Below are 14,276 nucleotides of genomic sequence, written 5' to 3'. Positions count from 1 at the left end.
ACCCCAATATTCATAACCAATTTTGTCCCAGTTATCGACTGGTCAGGTGACCACCATTGCCTTGCTGATGGTTATGTGGGAAAACTGGATTTTTCCTAGGACTGCTTGGTTCAACCTGGAACTGACTCTCAGCTGTTTCTGCCTACTACATCAAGGGATTGCAGACGATTTTTCCTAAAGGGATAGAATATGTTGTGTTGAGACTTCCCTCTGAATTCCCTCCTCTGGTGGACTGTTTAACCCACTGCCTTCATTTCTATCATTCCCTGTCTACGCCAATGGAATGGTGCATGATTATCCCAGACACAGTTTCAACTGAGACACAGAACGTTAATCCAGTAGCTATCATTTACCACATAATGCTATTTTCCTTGTCATTAATGGTAGCATTTTCTGCCTTACTCTATGCTGTTGTATATTCTGTGAGATTTCATCTTGTCAGATATTTCTTTATATCTAAGAGGATTGCCATGAATGTGCACACATGTGTGTTCCTATGTTTTATGATTTTCATAAATGCATGTCTTAACATGATGGAAGTTTATAGTTAAAGCTTCACTCTAATGTATCTTTGTTTTAATAATTTGTCCTTATCTAATACTGTTGCAGGGTAAAGGCCAAAAGACTGCTCAGCATGACTACAGTCAAATTTGAGGGTTTGTATTCAGAGAATTTTGTTATTACATGGAAGGAAACACTTCTCACAGTGCAGACTGAAATTCATCTTACAGGGAGCTGTTGAAGGCAAGCATACCACAACATATGTATCCTGATTGGCAGCTGTCAGAGGTGGATGGAAATTAAAGCATTCATGAACTTTAAAAGAAGCTAAAAACATTCAGTTATTTGGGGGCATTGTGACTCCCAGTTTGTAGAACAAGGGTGTGTATTTATCCAAGAGAATCTTCATGAATGGAATAGAAAAGGAAGAGTTAATTTCATGTTAAACCAAAAGGGCTCCACCTGAGGGAAGATGAAGGAATGTTTGCCATATCAAAAGACCATAGGTATATTCTGAGTGATATTACAAAATTGTCACTTCATATCTTCTACTTTTAGAGGAGATATAAATTAAGTGTCAATATATTTAACTTTTCCAGCATTATTAAAGTTGTTTTCTCTTACATGATGACTAGAAAATATCAATATATTCTTGAAATCTTGCATTGCATTTGTTCTATAGACAGAAAAATGTCATTGTTTTTCATGGGCCAATGTCACATCTTTGTGAATGTTTGGTTTACTGTGAAACAAGATGGTTCTCCTTCCACCTTATTTACATTCTGAGAAACTGCTCATTCTCACAATAACACACATGGAAAATAGCTCCCTCTATTAAACTTTATAATAAGGTCTTTTTAATGGTTGGGCTGGTCTCGAACACCTGAACATTTTAGACCTTCTTTGAGACCTTGTTTTCCAGTGTGTCAGTAGCCCCATCAACAAAAACGTTTCTCTCTTCACTGAAAGCTGTAAATATTTGTCAGTATTTATTTGACCAGAAGAATAGTAGATCTATATACTTAATGAAATTGTGCCAAATCACAGAATGGACTTCTGGAATCTGGCAATCAGCCTCATTTACTTATCACAAACTACAGCTGGAATTCTGGGAAATTTTTCCCTAATTTTCTACTATCTAGCCCTTTACTGCAGAGAAAACATGTTAAAGCCCACAGACTGGATTCTCGTGCACTTAATGGCATCCAATACCTTGATCATTCTCTCTACAGGAGTGCCCCAAACAATTTCAGTTTGGGGATTTAAGCAGTTCTTGAATGATTTTGGATGCAAGCTCCTGTTGTACATTCAAGGCTTTGGTAGGAGTGTGTCTATTGGCACCACCTGCCTCTTGAGTGTCTTCCAGGCCTTGACCATTAGTCCAAGGAAATCGTGTTGGAAGAAGCATAAAGTCAAATTTGAGAAGATCACTGGCTGCCACATCTCTCTCATTTGGATCCTGTTCATACTGATAAATTTTATTTATTTTCCATATACATTTATCAGTAGGGATAGCAAAAATATGACAAGAAAACGAGATTTTGTTTACTGCTCTATTGTAGGGCGAGAAGAAATTAGCACTTCACTCTATACAGCATTGGTAGTTTTCCCTGAAGTCTTCTTTTCTGTGCTCATGGCCTGGTCCAGTGGCTTCATGATTGTCATTCTATACAGACACAAGCAGAGGGTTCAACACATCCGTACCACCCAGTGTTCCAGCAGAAACTCCCCAGAATCTATAGTAACCCAGAACATTCTGGTCCTTGTGTTTACTTTTCTGGCTTTTCATACTCTCTCCTCCATCTTAAGAGGCTACACTATTCTTTTATATAATCATAACTGGTGGTTGGTTAACACCAATCGCATCATTTCTCTCTGTTTTCCATTGTTTTTACCCTTTATTCTCATATATCGTTACTCCATTGTATCCAAACTTCATTTGGTCTGTATAAGAAATACAAATAATTTAATCTCATTGTAAGTATGCATGTGATACATTTTGCTTAATATCTAGTTGTTTACTCTCCAGTCACCCTCATATTGTCAATACAGACATTAAGATGTTAGCAACTTGTCTTTTTAAGATTAGCGGAAATGAATATAAGAGCTTTGTCAGCTGGTTGAATTAGCAGTCTACATTATTCAATATTATCGTGTGAGGCCCATTGTATTATTCAACTTGAAGCTGAGTCTTCACATTGCCCACCTGATGTGCAAAACACCCAGCAAAATGTTGTCAATAAAAAATGCCTTTCTTGTGGCTTTCATTCTGTCAGGTGATCATGCATGCTTGTTGATTTCATAGTCAACTCTGTGTAGTAGTTTCTAACTACATGAATACAGAAATAGAGTCTAGCAATGAACTTGTGTGTCAGGAGGCCCTATTCCCATCACATTGGTACAGACCAATACCAGGGGAAAAAAAGATTAATAACTTTCACCTATTACAAAAGTCAATTCAAAATTACAGGTGGCTTTGGTGTAATTCTGAACTTGCTATTATTTTATAGCAATTTTTTCTTTTCTTTCTATTTATTTTTTATAACTAAGTCCATTTAAATGAAAACAAGTATTTATAGACAATATTTGGGAATTTGGGCATCATTCTTTCCAAACTACTTCCTGGTAAGGGGTGCTTTCATGGGGGATTCTAAGAAGATTTAACATCATCAGGGATATTTATTTGTGTATCTTCCTTGCTGATGATATGTTTTTATTTGGTTTGGCATCAGTGTAATGCAGGCCTCTCCAAAAGTTCTAAAATTAATTTAACACAGCCACAAAGAAAATCAGTTTTTGACTTCTCATTAAAAAATAGTGAAATTGGAATTACTATTTGACCCAGGTTTTCCATCCTTGGGGCATGCATCCAGAGAACTCCATAGCATATACCAGAGACTTTGGCACACTAATTTTCACTGGTGCTTTACTTACTTTGTAAAAAGAAATGAAGGCCACAAACATATGTATAAACAGAAAAACTGACAATTAAATTGCGTTTATACACAAAACTGATTATTATTTGAGAACAGTGAAACATGATGACAGAAAATATGTTGGCAAGTTGTTGGACATATAGGGATAAAATAGAGCCAGGCCACACAAAGTCAGTATGAAATTAAAACCTTACATGTTTTCCATCATATGCAAATCTTGTCCAACAATATCTACAGGTATATTATCAAATGCATATAAGTATAACTTCAATATCACATTGAGAAAGGAGACAAATAAAGGTAGTATTAAGTGATGACCAGATAAAAAAGATGCATGTTTTATGAAAGAGGTTATAAGGTTAATAATTTTTCTATTTACTATTCAGTCATTTTTCTCATTATTTCTGGTACAAGTGCCATAAAATGTAATTGCTAGTGACAATGTAATAACCTAAGCAAAGTTGTATAGCTTCACCATGGCTATTTGATGTACACTGAGGTTGAGTGAAATGTACAGTAATTGGGCCTGGTCAAGTATTACTATGATTCACTATTTCATTGTTGCTCATTAATGATTTTATTTTTTATGTGTGAGTTAAAATGAAATACCATCACTATCTTTCCAACGATACAAGGATGACACCATATATAGCTATCAATAAATGTGATGCATTATAAAGTTAGACTCAATGACAGAAATGACATGATTATCATATTAGATGCCATAAATCTTTATTTTCCTTTTTTGAACATATTATTGAAAATAGATCAAGATCAAATGAGAAAATCCATTTTCCAAGCAGGATGTTGGAAAGATTTTTTAATAAAATCCTCCATTATAAATTCCATGGAGTGTCTAGAGATAAATAGATCACATCTCAACATAATAAAGCCAGCATACTATAAAACTACAGTCAAGGGGCCTAGGCCTTTCCCAAATGATGTCACAGATTTTGATGATCCCCCATGGAAGGCCTCACCCTCTCTGGGGAGTAAATGGGGGTGCATGTGAGGTAGGCAAGGGACACGGGAGGATGGGAGGGAGAGGGAACTGGAATCAATATGTAAAATAAGATTGTTTCTAATTTACATGAAATGTATATATTTACAAAAGCAAAATGACTAGAGTATTGGTAAGGTATAGATAGTTGAGGACATTGTGAAGACCACGCATTTGAAAGAGCTATGTGAAGGAAGACTTTTAAATGTATGCACATCATTATATTATTAATTTCTGACTCATTTTCTGCTTTATGGACCTTAGTTACAGACATTTTTTTCTTCTATATTTGTTCACTCAACTCCACGCAACTCGGATTTTGTTATAGAGAGATGGAAATGAAAATACATCGATGGAAATAAAAAATAGTTTAAAAGTAAAAACACCATCATAGAGCCCTCATCTAATAACTTATGGAAACAAAAGCAAACACCCACAGCTAAATGTTGAGTCGAACTGGAATCCATATGCAGAGAGTAAGGACAAGACCAGGCTACAGAAACTCATAGAGACAAGGAGGAGCCAATGAGCCCCCAGACTGATAGCTGGGAACTCAGCATTGAACCCACTCAGACCCCCTGAACATGGGTCTCAGTTAGAAGGCCTGGGCAGTCTAAGGGACCTCTGACAGTGGAACCAGGATGTATCCCTGGTGCATGAAAGGAGGAATACTCCCTTAACCTAGAGGCAGGAGGGAGGGCCTAGTCCCTACTCCAAATGACTTGATAGGTTTTGTTGACCCCTCCTGGAAGGCATCACCCTCCCTGTGGAATGACATGAGTGGGATGGGAGAGTGATTGAAGGGCATGAGAGAGAGGGAGAAAGGGAGAGAGGGAGGGAGGGAGAGACGGAGGGAGGGAAAACTGGGATCCATATGTAAAATATGAAGAAAGAAAAAAACCACAATGTAATTCCAATGGAATCATATTTATAAAAGGAAAAATGTGTGGAGACAATGAGCAGAATAAAATTAAGAAAACAGTGGATATGAGTTGATAAAAATGGTTCTCAATGAAAATGACAAAGACATGTGTGTCAAGAGTATGTATTGGTGTCAAGAGAAGTTGTAAATGCCTACAATTGAGCCCTACAGCATTGGGAGTAGAGATGACATAGGGGATCATCTGAAATATTCGTGTTGGAAGGAATCATAAAACAGAAGGACGGAAGACACAGATGATTGACAGCGCTCTGAAGGCTAGGAAGGTCACTGGTAAGGAACTTAAACTGATAAAAACACTGATTCAACCAAGGAGCTTGCTGTGTAGAAAAACAGTGCAACAGACACCAGTGAGGAATGCTGGCATGTGGTGGCCTTCTAAAGGCACAGTGGTAGAAAGATAGGAGATATAGACATGCTTTCACAGTGACCCATGAAGGCTCTGAACCCTTTATCACCCTAGATATCAGCCTATAGGACAAATCACTCATCATGCCTCAGAGCGTATGTGACAGAATTACCCTTTGCTCTGAATCCAGGTCCCATACACCCAAATTTTAGACGCAGTAAACGCTTTCAACATCCCTTGGGGGTCTTTCAAGTGTTGAAATGTTGGATTTAGAGTTACGTGTTTTAATGTCTGAGCTGTCCTTGGTATGGGACATGCAAAACGAGACTGATTATTTTGTGTAATTTCTATGCTATAATGAAGGTCTAACAATCAGAGTAGAGCCCTGCTATGCTGAAATCGCTGAAATCTCCTTATCTTGGAAAAAGTGAATGACATTCCAGATGATCAGAAGCTATAAACTCATCACTGTGTTCTGTCCATTTTGCCAAAAAGCTATTTGCAGATTCAATAAAACCTTTATTAAACCCCCATCTCGTTCTTCATAGGAATAGAAAACAATGCTAACATTCATGTGGAGCCACAATAGACCTAAACAGAAAAAGAAAATCCTGAGCACAATGAACAATGCCATTCCAGCTATTAAGAAATATTATAAAGACAATAAAAATAGTATTGGCATAAATAAATACAAGTGAAACAATAGGACCGCTTGAAGACTCAAACAGGAGAAAATGTAATTCAGGCATTTAATATTAAATAGTATGTCAAAAGCATATGATGGAGAAAAGAAATCATCTTCAACAAATGGTGCTTGGAAAATTGAAGTTCCACATGTGAAGCATGAAATGAACCTATCACTTTGCACAAAAACTAACTCCAAATAGATCAAAGACTTAAACATGAAACCTGAAACACTGAATTGCTGGGAGAAACATAGTGGGAACAGTATGAATGTGTACTGTCTTCATGCAATTCCAATGGAAGACAGAAGAGGGCATTAAATTCCCTGGAACTAGAGTTACAAGTATTTGGGAGACAGTCTGCTAGTGCCAAAAATGAAAAATGGGTCATCTCTAAGAGCAGCAATTGCTCTTAGGCAAACATACATCTCCCCTATCCTATGCATAGTCATTTATCATAAACTATTGTTTCTCTATTCACTGATCAGTTCAATTTTGTTGAATACAAAGATTATTTATATCCAATATCCATATTAAGACTATATATTTATATATTCAATGTCTAGCATAAGACATAATCTTCCTAAACAAATCTAGAATATAATGATGCCTTTTTATAGATCTAATTAATATTTTTATATTAAATCTATATTAGTCACTTATCTTGTTTAATAAATTAATTAATTAATTTTTATGGGTTTGGTTTTTTGCTTGATGTAAGTCTGGTACAAATTTCCTTAACACACCATGCTTGGGGAAGCAGTTTTCCTGGCAGAGGAGTGTGTGGTGGAGGTGTATCCTCAGCTTTCATAAGCAGAAGAATGTAAGAGGAAGGGACTGGGAACCAGGTATAACACCCAAAGTCATACTGACATTGTCTTGTTCAAGCTGTGAGGCAGATGAATGGCCTCTATGTTGTGATACTTTGCTCCATCAAAGAAAATATTCAACCACAATAGGATGTGATATGCTAAGTCTTTTATTGGCATTTGTTATTGAAATATCTAAATAGTTCCTCTTACAATGAATTGTGTAGTTGCAATTAGATATTGCTTCCTTTCCAGTGTGATAAACTTGATGATTACAGTAGATAAGAACACCAACACACTCATCTAACAATAATGAATGAAAACTGAGTTCATGAATTTGAAAGAAATCAAGGTAGGTATAGATATGTAGAAGCTTTGGCAAAAGAACAGGAAGGGGGAGTTATGTAATTATATTAAAATCTCAAAAAACATTCAGCAAACTCATTATATTTCCCCCACACACTGGTTTGTGCACTGTAATATGAGGGCCAGAGAACCTAAGTTCCCATTAATGTCAAGATTCCATCAGGAGAAGAAAATTCAATTTACTTCAATTCATTCTCTTTCCTAGAGATTCTAAAATCCATGATGCCTGAACCTAGACAGGTCCAGTTCCTGAAAACCAAGTCCCTTTATCACCCCACATGGTATCCTCCTCTTTATTCTCTTGATTAAATATATACCTATTTACTAGGCATTCTTTTCAATTCTCCTTTACACTTTGACCATTTTTTATGTGAACAGTTAGTTCATATATGCTATGCTGAATATAGCAAACTTATTTTACTCTATGTTACATAGCATCCTTCCAAAGATATCTGTTACCTCTTGAACACAACTTCTAATCTGAACACAAATCCCTTCAGATAACATTTGCAAAAGTGTAAGGATGTCCAGTGCCACTTTGTTGTGATCTTGGACTGTTGCGGGTTACACTGCTTGGACACCCCTTGGAAGAGGTGAATGATGCAGCACCAACAACTCAGGCACCATGAGTCAGTGAGTAGCAGAGCGAGCTGAAGAACCCTTTATAAGGAAGTTGGACCTGCTTTTGTGACCCCTCCTGTGGTCCTATTGGCTCAGGTTGCTGACTCTGTTGATTAGTTTTTCCTCCTGGTGTCTGACTCAGGTGTCTATTCATCATCAGTCTATGGGCTTTGAGGCAGGTTTGGTGACTTGGCTTAGTAAGGAAGGACCTGTCGCACATGCACATGTGGGCTGGACTGGGCCCCAGGGGCAGGGTGACTGAGGGTTGGGTAAGCTGGCAGCAGTTTCTCCTACATTGGACATCCTCTGCTACTACTAATGTGCATTTTACCAAGGAAAGGTCTTGACACTCACTCCTCCATTTATGGTTTGCAGAACTACAGTGATTTCTCTTTGTCTGCACAAGAGATATTTTTAAAATTTGTATCTTCTTATTTTAACTGGTTTTCTATATGATCTATTTCCATATAAGATCTTTATGCACATTTCATTTGGACTCTCTCCCTATTCTATATCTTTGTCTACACTTAGCTCTTCTATCCTATTATACTAAACTCCCACTTTCATTCTCTTCCGTTACTTTCTCTAACTTCCCATCTTTTAGTCTAGTCACACAGGTACTATCATTTACTGAGAATTTCATGGATGAGTATTGTATTTATATTAGTTCCTACTCTTCCTCTCCACACTTCAACAAATCACTCCTGATGCCTCTGAAATCCATAGCCTCTTTTAATTTAATTATATAAGCATAAGTGCATATTTATGATCTGGCATGTCCATTTTACTATCTATATATATGACAGATATATACACACATACATACACACACACACACACACACACACACACATGCATGCATATTCTTGGATCAACAATTAAGAGACCTATTGCTATGGAAGACCGATTCTCCCCTTATCTGTACTCATTAACTACTTGTAGCTTTTTAGCCACAAGTGAAGGCTCATCAGATTTCCCATGTTTGTTGACAGCTGAAGTACGGCTACCACTGTTGTGGTCTAGTTGAGAAAACCATGTTCTTGAAAGTTCATGATTAAAATTAAGACATTATTACCAGGAAAGCATCCATGCCTGGTACTTTAATTTTAGCCTACTCTCCATGGATGAGGATGAGATATATATATATATATATATATATATATATATATATATATATATATATATATATTTTCTGATACCCACAGGTGAGAGTAGGTCTCACCCCTCTTCAGAAAACAGCTCCTTTTCTTAACAGATAAAGACCCTTGCAGAAGTCCACAACTGTTCAAAATCCAGCAAACAGCTGACTGTAAGATGTTCAGGCCCAGTTGATACATCGGTAACACAAGCCCTACAACTAAATCTCAGAAAGCAAGTTGAGAGAAAGAGTGGTGATGTTTTAAAATCCAGAGGACCTGGACAAGTGCTCAGATTTAGGTCTTCTCTATAACAAAGAAGCAAAGCAGATAGTCCCCTCCCTGCCTTCTTGTATATTTTCTTATTTACACACACATTTAACTCCATACGTAATATGTAGAAGCCACAATGTGCACATGACAGAAAACATACTATTTTTTCAGCTCCATCCATTTTCCAACTAATGAAATATTTTATTTATTTTTTCACCACAGCTAAATAAAGTTTATACACAGAGACAGACACAAATATGATATGTCATTGACTAAGTTGCACTCTCATAAAATCTTTTAATTGCCATGATGCATACAGTCCCAATGATGACATATCTCTATGGATAGTGATCTTATTGGAAACAATTTATAGCAATTTTAATATTGTCATCTACCTTTAGGTATTGACATGATAAAGGCTGTAATTTCAGTATGTGTTGGCCTATAGGCATGATAAACATAATGGAATAAAAAGAATATAAATAGGGTAGGTAGTGAAAATATTAGGACTCTCTCTGAATTCTAACATTTGTTGTCTGATATTAGCAAGTAATCAGAGGCAGGAAACTGATGTGTAGTGTCTGATGAGAAGAAAAGGGCACAATGCTGGAAAGCACGCAGCAGTGGCCACACTGGCATTGACCAGCCACCTAGTGGGTCCATTGACAAAGGTTAAACACAGGGTTAAGATGCCAGATGTTGTATAAAAGAACACAAAACTGCTCACCATGACAAGAATGGTTTGGGTGGCTCTGATCTCAGGAGATGACATAAGACAATGAACTCTGTGAATGTTTTGGACCCTCTGCTTGTGCTTAAGCAGAAAAAGCACCATGGATCCACTGGCCCAAATCATGATTCCCAAAAACATGACATCAAAAGAGCTCAATAAGATAGCATATATGTTAGGCTTTACATTTTGAGATTTGGCCACAGCACAGTATAGAAAATCTCTAATGCCTGTGCAGTTTCTTCCATTGTGCATGTCTATAATGAACACAGGAATGAAGCCATTTACCATCAGTTGACAGAACCAGCATAGGCTGACAGAAGGTCCAATGATATTGGGGGCTCTGGATTTGAAATATATGTTCTTGACATTCCTTGGAGTGACCATGATGGCCTGGAAGAAAGTTAAGAGTGATGTGGAACCAAGGGACACTCCTCTGACCACTCTATGAAAATAAAAAAGAAGTTTACATGCACTGTTATCAAGAAACTGTGTCTGACCAAAAGCAGCCATTGTCTGTGGGATCCCTTTACAGAGAAGAACCAGGAAGTTAGCCCCAGTCAGGTGTTTGACAATCAGGTCTGTAGGCCTGGGTCTGATCCTAGAGAATTCACCAACGATAAAACAGCAAAGCAAGGCTGAATTACCCAGCATTCCCAGTGCTGTCTGGGTCATGAAGAATATCCCCAGGGCCAGTTCTGTGGGTGACATTCTATTTACATCTATGACTGTGGCTGAGTGTGAGGTATAGACAACTCCTGATAGACATGCCTGATTACTGTTCCCAGGCCATGCTAAATATTGTTCTCCCCAGCAACCAGTGCATTTCATTCTTGATGAATTAGAATGTGTTTCATTTTCACAAACGCAATTCAAATTTATTGCAGCTTTGTTGCAGAGATTCCACTGTGAGACTGTTAAAAACCATTTGCTATATTTTAGAAACCAAGAGAGAGAGAGAGAGAGAGAGAGAGAGAGAGAGAGAGAGAGAGAGAGAGAGAGAGAGAGAGAGAGAGAGAGAACAGCTCAATGGAAGAAGGAAGAGTCAGGTCTCACTTTCAACCTTGTAATCATCTCAGGCTTGAAGGTAGGCATCCTGCCCAGTGCCCCATCACTCTAACTCCCAGATTCACCAGATTCCCTCAGTGGTGACGACTGAGCACATCTGTAGCAAATAAGGTTATAATCATTGCAATGCAAGGAACGTTATTGTGCATCACCTGTTAAAATAGTTCTTGTTTGAATATGAAAATAATTTTGTTCATCTGGCTGTTGTTTCCTTGGTTCCATTTTATAAACTCCTTCTCTGTGTTTGCCAACTGTCCTATTGAATCCTGAAATATTTTGTAGCGTTATATTTTGCAGGTATAAAATACAATTACCCAAAGACAACAATTCTAGTCATATAAAGATAAACTTTACATATCATTGAATTCAATAAGATAAAAATAGCATCAATATCAGAATTATTGCCATGTGAAATTTATATGAGGTATCATAATTCACAGACAGAAAATGATCACTAACATATTGTAGTGGACTGACTATATTGGAAATTTAATTATATATACAAAACTATACTCCATATTATATTTCATATTACTCAAGTCAAAAATATGTACTGTGTCTGTACATATGTCCAAGAAAGTACTGAGAAAAGAAAATCATATCTGCCAATTAGAAACTTAAATAACAATGCTGTGACACTTAGCTCCAACTGTGAAAATGAAAATTTGGTAGATAGAAAGAAGCCACGTCAGAATTACTTGCTATTGGTAACTACACATGTCTGACTTTCACACACACACACACACACACACACACACACACACCATTAATTCCTCATTACTGTTACTTCACTTTACAAAGGGAACATAGTCCTTAATTTCCCCTGTGCCCCTATGCACCGATGTATGCACTAGGAAAAAGAAAACCATTAACATCGTCTGGAAGCCAGGATTTAAAGGGGAGTTTACACAGTTAAGAAAGGGAGATGAAACTACTCCCTTAGCTCACTATGACTGCCCTGCACTGAAGCACGTCGCTGGAAAGAGCCTGAGATTTCTTCAAAGGGACAGGGACAGGAGGTGAACCCATAAGCACTTCCACCATTTGTTTTAATCACAAAGGTTCAACCTCCCTCCTTCTGATAGAAACCTACAGTTATAAGCACAGCACATAATTGCAAGAAGTGCTGAGCAGTATTGAAATGTCAACACACATACCGTTTTCTTTAATCCTTATTACTCTGAGACATCAGGGTTAACAGTACTTCTGTAGGTAATTTGCCTGTGCTGGTTTCTCTAGTGAAATTGAAAAGACCAGTTCAGAGCTGCACTCACTCGCTTGTAGCAGACTTTCCTCACTTCTGCAGAATGCAGGCAAGAGATGAAAACTTGCCTTTAAAATTAGATTTCTCTGGGATGGCAAATGCTGGATAAGACCTCTGCGGTCAAAAGGGTGGACAGCATGTCTCTCTGTAGGTGGGAGTTCCTACTACAGTGAGACTAACACATTGATATGCTGAGAAATCATCTCCCTTGTGGTCAAGATGATATCATAGGAGACAACCATGACTGTCGGCTGAGGAAATTGGTGTCACCTCTGAGGAACACTTATTACCTTCACAAACTTTGAGAAAGTTTCAATTGGGTTTGATCTGCAGGGGGACCCAAAGGATCCCAGGGAGCTGGAAGAAAGGGATGGATTCTGGTGAAAAGGGAAGCTGTTGATAGGTTTTGGATTGTCGAGTCATTGTCTGCAAAAGTTACTGAATAAACCCACAGAAAACAACCACCCCTTATACATAAGGAATATCAAACCAAAATATTTTTTCAGGAAGGAAAACACTCCTTTCAGAAATTTCTTTAAAGTAGCAAGACTTGGATTAATTAAAACTACTTTCCTAAAGCTCTTTCAAAACATACTGCTATTCTAATTTATAGACAGAAGAATTTCCATATCATTATGAAAATTAAAATTCCACATAATATAGCTTACTTTTGTTGTGCATCCTGGCTTAATCTCTATGTGTACTCTATGTGTAGACAAAGGATTAGTTTAAAATATATGACTTTCAGATATCCCAGTCATCTTTCTGAGAAAAGTTAGGAAGTTTGCAATAAATTAGTCTTATGATATACTATCTTATAAGAACAGCAAGATCCACAAGATAGGTGTATTATAAGAATAGATTGCCACATCTGGAAAAAATGGGAATGGCCTGTTATGATACAGGTTATACAATTTAGGGAAATCTTAGTTTTATATATACATATATATATATATATATATATATATATATATATATCTTAAGCACAGTAATTAAAACCTTAAATGTATTGGCAGTTAACCTACTTCTTAAAGTATGCTAACTGTGAATTACAAAGACCAAAAGCTCAGAGACCAACATGTTCATTCTCTTACTATGAATATGAATGGAATATTGAGCATGTGTTACACTGGAATTGATGGAGCTATAGGATCACACATCATGAAGAATGGGTCTTTAAAGTTCTGGTGGGATAAAGTGTCTGGACCACACTGGATATGTAAAACCAAAAGAGGTGAAGAAAAGATTTGGAATCATGTGGAAAGCAACTCTAAAATGAACTCAGACAAAAGCAGTGGGTTCAGGAGGTAAATGAGGAGAGTGAGTTAATCCGTGAATAAAAGATTTGTAAGATAACTCTGAAAACCATTAAGTTGTGGTTTATCCTAACTCAGGTTTATGCATAAGTAACAGACAGCATTGAGGGCTTAGAGCTTTCAGTCCTCTTCATGTCCATGGACGTAATAAGTCAAAGCACAGAGCTGCAGAAGAAGAATGTGAAATTGCCTAGCCACAGCTACATTTAATTAAATGTTTTTATTTCCTAAAAAATTAGAAGATATTAAAAGCAACAGGAGAACAGTGTAAAAAAAAAGTGGCA

General features: G+C 37.2%; 2 protein-coding genes across 2 annotated transcripts; one reads left to right on the top strand and one right to left on the bottom strand.

The window, feature by feature from the left end:
• Positions 1-1,540: 1,540 nt before the first annotated feature.
• LOC127238458 (vomeronasal type-1 receptor 4-like) lies at positions 1,541-2,482 on the top strand. Its single transcript, XM_051207077.1, has one exon. The coding sequence runs from the start codon at positions 1,550-1,552 to the stop codon at positions 2,480-2,482; it is 933 nt and encodes a 310-aa protein (XP_051063034.1). The 5' UTR covers positions 1,541-1,549.
• A 7,685-nt stretch (positions 2,483-10,167) lies between these two features.
• Positions 10,168-11,055, bottom strand: LOC127238457 (vomeronasal type-1 receptor 4-like). The gene has a single exon (XM_051207075.1). The coding sequence runs from the start codon at positions 11,053-11,055 to the stop codon at positions 10,168-10,170; it is 888 nt and encodes a 295-aa protein (XP_051063032.1).
• Positions 11,056-14,276: the final 3,221 nt, after the last annotated feature.

The sequence above is a fragment of the Phodopus roborovskii genome, unplaced genomic scaffold, assembly GCF_943737965.1.
Source record: "Phodopus roborovskii unplaced genomic scaffold, PHOROB, whole genome shotgun sequence".
Taxonomy (NCBI): Eukaryota; Metazoa; Chordata; class Mammalia; order Rodentia; family Cricetidae; genus Phodopus; species Phodopus roborovskii.
Note: the sequence above shows the minus strand (reverse complement) of the source record. Positions and strands in the feature narration are given on the sequence as shown.

What these genes read in the sequence shown, in the direction of transcription:
- LOC127238458 (XM_051207077.1), top strand. Translation starts at nt 1,550, where the DNA reads ATGGACTTCTGGAATCTGGCAATCAGCCTCATTTACTTATCACAAACT.
- LOC127238457 (XM_051207075.1), bottom strand. Translation starts at nt 11,055, where the DNA reads ATGTCACCCACAGAACTGGCCCTGGGGATATTCTTCATGACCCAGACA.